The 6,031-nt window shown below is 35.5% G+C and overlaps 1 protein-coding gene across 1 annotated transcript in view; it reads left to right on the top strand.

Moving 5' to 3' along the window:
• LOC117789517 overlaps window positions 1–6,031 on the top strand; it is a 64,823-nt gene that overhangs the window by 54,851 nt on the left and 3,941 nt on the right. Inside the window, exons 4-8 of the mRNA XM_034628548.1 lie at window positions 1,859–2,062; window positions 2,122–2,324; window positions 3,297–3,980; window positions 5,182–5,319; window positions 5,386–5,840. Coding sequence (XP_034484439.1) covers window positions 1,859–2,062; window positions 2,122–2,324; window positions 3,297–3,980; window positions 5,182–5,319; window positions 5,386–5,840 — 1,684 coding nt within the window. The remainder of the gene's footprint in view (window positions 1–1,858; window positions 2,063–2,121; window positions 2,325–3,296; window positions 3,981–5,181; window positions 5,320–5,385; window positions 5,841–6,031) is intronic.

Here is a 6,031-nt window from a genome sequence, read left to right as displayed (position 1 = left end):
GTCCGTCCGTAATTGATAAACTGGCCAAATGAAGTGTCTAACTCCATGGCTGACTGAATCACAGACTGGCTAACCAACGGACAGACGTTGGCGGTAAACTTTATTAAACAAAAATTCATTTCTACTGCGCGTAATTATTTTTTTATTTAGTTTTTTTTTTTAAACTTCAATTGCTACGCTAATTGTTTTAATGTGTGCTAAATGTTGCTGTTCAATTACGAGTTCGAGGAAATTATGGCCAGAATGATTTCGAGTATTATTCACTAAAAGGTAAAGAACTAACGCATATAAAGTATACGAACTGGTGTACCATAAAATGTTAATAAGCTGAACTGTAAAATAAACTAGTCTATTACTGGCTAAAATCTGATGAGATCTGTGAGAATATAGGTATAAAGATATCCACTTAATGTTTCTGTTGATATTTGAAATAGATTGAAACAGTTTATGTAAATAAAAATATTATACATAAGCTAGAATATCTTAAATTCGTAACTGGCGAATGCTAAATCTGATATTTTGATTTCCCCCATAATTAAATATTTTAAGAGCACTTTGACTTCAATTGTTGAGTACACTGAAAAAAAGACCAACTTCTAAAATCAAGAACATTCGTCTTATATATTTTTTTCTTAAAAATAAGATTATTTTAAGACCAAATTACTAAAACTAAAACTATTAATCTAAGAAATCTTAAACTCTTAATATAAGAATAAAAATCTTAAATAGGTATAAATAGGTACTATTTCGTATCAAACAAATAACATTTACAAAATTTCTAAAACAGAATAAAATATAAATAAATTAAAATTTATAAATAAAAAAGTTATAAATATAAAAAATAATTTTTATTTATTTTACTTTTTGATTTTAATTTTAAGAACATTTATTCTTAAAATAAGAACTTGGTCTTTTTTAAAATGTTCCTAAAATCAAGATGTGTTCTCTTAATTTAAGAATATAATGTTCTCGACGCATGTTTTAGACCAAAAATCTTAGTTCTGAGGCCAAAATCTTGATTAAGGAACATTTTTTTATCAGTGTACCTGTTTTTGTCCATAAGAGTTATAGAATTGGTCTGCTATTATTGTTACATTATTAAAGCTCACTCGAAATCGTGCGTAGGAAGTATGTGTTCTGATTATATTTTGGCCATTAAAACTAATTGGAGAACGAAACTCACACAGCCACCAATTAAACTGGAATAAGCCAAACAATAGAAGATATCAATGGGCTTGACCAGAGCTTTGAGACAAGGTCAGGAGTGACTTGACTTGTTCGTGTCCGATCACTTCAAGTGCATGTAAAGCACAAACCATTTGTCTGAACTGCCCCAACCTTTTTGGCCATTTCAAAAGTGCCAAAAGTGCCAGAAGTGAGCCGCGTTTCGATTTAATGATGTGCCAAGATTTGACTCTCCTACATGGTTTCATTTACACGATCCGTCGAACTCAGCTGGCTGCCATTTATGGTAGAACCGATTGGCGCGAACTTGCCTGTCATCTGCTACAAATCAGCTGTCATAAGCCCAAAGCGACGACGCGATGTTGCTTTTTTAAAATTTGAGGTTTTTTTGGCGGTTTTTACAATCACTTTCAAAAGCAGGCACAATAAAAATAATAAAAGCAACAGCAACAGCCAAGACAAGTGTCTCTAATTCCAAGTCTCTGATAATGATCATTGCAAGAAGAAGCACATTGAGAAATGCACAATTAAAAGTGGCAACTTCAAAACCCGCTCACCACCATTCACCAAAACTTTAGATTGGACGAATGCAGTCGCATATCATTCTTCGCATCATTAGAATGTCTTTTAATGACCCACATCTTCCATCTTCCAACTTCCAACTCCATTACAGATTGTGAAGAGCAGCAAGAAGAAGCTCGGCGACTTTGCCGACAAAACTCTGGCCGAGATCTCGAAGCATTTCCGCTTCTTGCACGGCCAACTGCAAAATGCGGAGCTCCAGACAATTGAGAAGCTACGCGAGTCCAGTTTGCCGCCACAGATGAAACTGAACGAGGCAATGAGCCAACTAAATGGCTATGAGATGGTCCTAAACGTGAGTGCGAGTGAGAGTAAATAATGATCATTGAGTAACTTGATTATTTCCATTTACAGAAACTACGTTCATTTTTGCATCCTACGGTGTCGCAGGACACGTTTCTAAGGGATGTCATCAGTGCAATTCAGGAGCACTTGGAGAAGATACCAACTAACGTAAAAGTCACCAAGATTAATAAGAATCCATATCAGTTAGTATTCCAAAAAAGTATAACCTGTACTCTGACAGAAAATAGAATTACGAAAACCGAAAAGAATTCGTTATTCTTAGACCCTGTACTTTAAAAAGGGTATATTGGGTTTGTTTTAACGATTATGTGCGTAACAGGCAGAAGGAGGCGTGGCAGACTCTATAAAGTATTTATATTCTTGATCAGTATCAATAGCCGAGTCGATATAGCAATGTCCGTCTGTCCGTCTGTCTGTCTGTCTGTCCGTCTGTATGAGCGCCTAGATCTCAGAAACTATAAGAGATAGAGACACCAAACTTGGTATGTAGGTTCCTCTATATTGCAAGCAGATCAAGTTTGTTTCAAAATTCGGCCACGCCCGCTTCATCGCCCACAAATTGAAAGAAAAAAATTTTATATCCAAATTATAAGAGCAATTTAAAAGCTAGTGACACCAAATTTGGTATGTAGATGCCTTAATATTGCAGGCAGGTCGAGTTTGTTTCTTTTTTGAATCGGACCACTATATCATATAGCGCCCATAGGAACAATCGGTCGAAAATCAAGTTTTAGTATGAAAAAATTTTTTTTTTAATAAGATATCTATAGCAAACTGATACAATAAGCATATGACTTGGTTTTATATATCCTGTCCAAAGTTGGTTCAAATCGGAGCACTATATCATATAGCTGTCATAGGACCGATCGGACAAAAATTAACTGTAGCAGTTGTGTTTTATTTTATATAGCTGAAAATAATAATAATCTTCAACAATTACTCAATTAATTTGTTTGTATATAAATATAAATGATTTAATAGATCCAGTTTAAAATGCATTGTAGTTAATAACAGACAAGCAAAAATCAAAATTCACATTTTTCTGTAAACTAATTAAATAAAATCAAAATAACTATTAACTAAATATTGTATGATATTTAAAATAAATTAAATATTCTAACTGATATGAGTGTCACACTCACGCATACAGCTTATTTTCTAGTATTTTTATTGTTTCATTTTCATTTGTTTCATTGTTTCATTTGCTTATTAATTTCTGTCAGTTTCAGGAACACTATCGAGAACCTATCGGAGATGATTGAGAATCATTTCATCACAAAATTTGTGGATCCACAAATTGTGGTGCGCTTCAACAGCTCATTCAATCAAACTTATAGGAGTACAATTTCTGAAATGAACTACTCTCAAAACTCAGAAATAAGTGACTTCTCTCGGAAAAATACATCGAAATTGGATTTAGTTCCAGTTTCCGTCCAAGGACAGATGCAAAAACGTGATGGTAAAAAGGAGAACAATAAGACTAGCTCCTTCAACAGAAGCGGCATCGAGTTTGACTCAAAACATAACAACTTTTTGCGCACTTTCTCCGCAATGGACATCAGCAAGTCCAATGAATCCACATCTATCACACAGGCCAGCCGCATTGGAGACTGGTTCAAATCGGATGTAGTTGTCCGCGTGCTTAGTGTCATCTCTCCGGAGGATTTCTATGTGCAGAGTGCTCATGTCGCTCAGCGCATTCGTGAGCAGTTGGAGGCGTTTGCAACAAGACCGGATTGCCAGACACCGAGCATCATTGTTGTGGGTCAACACTATATAGTCCACAACAATCAGACCGAATCTGATCGCTGGCATCGTGCTCTGGTTATCCAGAAGTCGGGACAGATTGATATGTATAATGTCTTCTTGCCAGATATTGGACTCCACCATTCTATACATTGCAAAAAGTAAGTGCTGCCAAAGCAAAGAGTTATAAAAATCAAGGCTACAAACCTCCAAAATTTTGTTAAAGGTTCGGTTCAGCGGTTCGAGCCATAGAGCAAGGGATCGGTTCGTTTCGCAAATTGGTTTATATACCTACTGAGCCCCTTCGAACCTTGGTTCAATTTTATACAAAAAAAATATTGTTATTGATATACATTTTACTCTACATTTTGAACTAATTAAATTTTTTTTTTAAGAAATCAAATTTTGTTGATTATTTAAATTTATTTGAAGATTGAAATATGACTTATTTCAATCAGAAGTCTCAAATAATAGCGTAATATTAGAAAACCATAAAATTTATGTAATTATTTTTTTTTTCGAACCGAACTTTTTATTTTAGAAAGCGGTTCGGTTTAGGTTCTGGTTCGCAAAGTAAATTATTTTAAGGGTTCGGTTCATGATCCGATTCAGGCTGCTTGAAAACCCGAACCGAAACGGTTCTTCGAGGTTAGGTTCAAAACCGATTTGCAGCCTTGGATAATTTAAATTTATTTGAAGATTTAAATATGACTTATTTCAATCAGAAGTCTCAAATAATTGCGTAATATTATAAAACCATAAAATTTATGTAAATATTTTTTTTTCCGAACCGAACCTTTTATTTTAGAAAGCGGTTCGGCTTAGGTTCGGGTTCGCAAAGTAAATCATTTTAAGGGTTCGTTTCATGATCCGGTTCAGGCTGCTTGAAAACCCGAACCGAAACGGTTCTTCGAGGTTAGGTTCAAAACCGGTTTGCAGCCTTGGATAATTTAAATTTATTTGAAGATTTAAATATGACTTATTTCAATCCGAAGTCTCAAATAATTGCGTAATATTATAAGACCATAAAATTTATGTAAATATTTTTTTTCCGAACCGAACCTTTTATTTTAGAAAGCGGTTCGGCTTAGGTTCGGGTTCGCAAAGTAAATAATTTTAAGGGTTTGTTTCATGATCCGGTTCAGGCTGCCTAAAAACCCGAACCGAACCGGTTCTTCGAGGTTAGGTTCACAAAAACACTGTAGTAAAAATCACGATTTATTCTGATAAATTCCGCCAATAATTTGGAAAACATATAAAGAAATAATCAGGATAAATTTAAAAGATTGTAAAAATAGCGTACAAATATAATAAAATTATAATAATATTCCATCTGATTTGATCTATCTGTCTACCTTTCAGCTTTCGTCAGCTGCCCGAGGATTTGGCGAGTCTGCCTTATGCCGCCGTGCACTGTAGCTTGAAGCAGCTGATGCCCAGCCAATGTGGTGCAGAATGGGGGCTAGAGGCCGCAGCATTTTTAAAGCAGGTGGTGCAAAAGTAAGTTGTTCAATATACACTTGCCATTAGCCATTAGCCAAATATCTTATTCATTCCATTCAACAGATATCCTGTGCACATTAACGTGTTGCGATCATTGGGACCACAGTTCTATGAAGTGGATCTGATTACCAATAACTACAAGTCGAATATTTCAGTGCGTGAGTCTTTTTTATACACAGGCCTGGCACGTTCTCGGAGTGGTTATCCGCACACTCAGCTGCCAAATCCGCAGCAGCTGATGGCACTTTCAACGCAGCGCTTACCGAGATATAATCTCAGTGTAGGAACGGTGCTAATGATACAGTTGCTGAACGTTGAGCATCCGCACGAGTTCTATGTCATGCCACATAAAGAGGAGAATAGGCGACGTGACCTGCAAAATGAGCTGCAACGTGTCATGAATCTCACGGGTCTAAGCGATCTGGAACCCATCTATTTGGGACGACTGCAGCTTGCCTGCGTGATGAATTTCGAGGGACATTGGCATCGCGCCTGCATTGAACAAATGCTACCCGAAGGTGACTAATTTATTTGTTTACTTAAAAATCAAATTATAAAATACGATTTAATTGCTAGACAAATTTAAATATTTAATGTTAAAAAATGTTAAATACAATTAATTATATTCTGAGCCCATTGAAAATGCGCAAAAAATGTATGTAACAGGCAGAAGGGGACGTGGTATATTTATTCTTGATCAGGATCAACA

This window comes from Drosophila innubila, assembly GCF_004354385.1.
Source record: "Drosophila innubila isolate TH190305 chromosome 3R unlocalized genomic scaffold, UK_Dinn_1.0 2_E_3R, whole genome shotgun sequence".
Classification (NCBI taxonomy): Eukaryota; Metazoa; Arthropoda; class Insecta; order Diptera; family Drosophilidae; genus Drosophila; species Drosophila innubila.
This window is presented reverse-complemented; position numbering and strand designations above follow the sequence as displayed.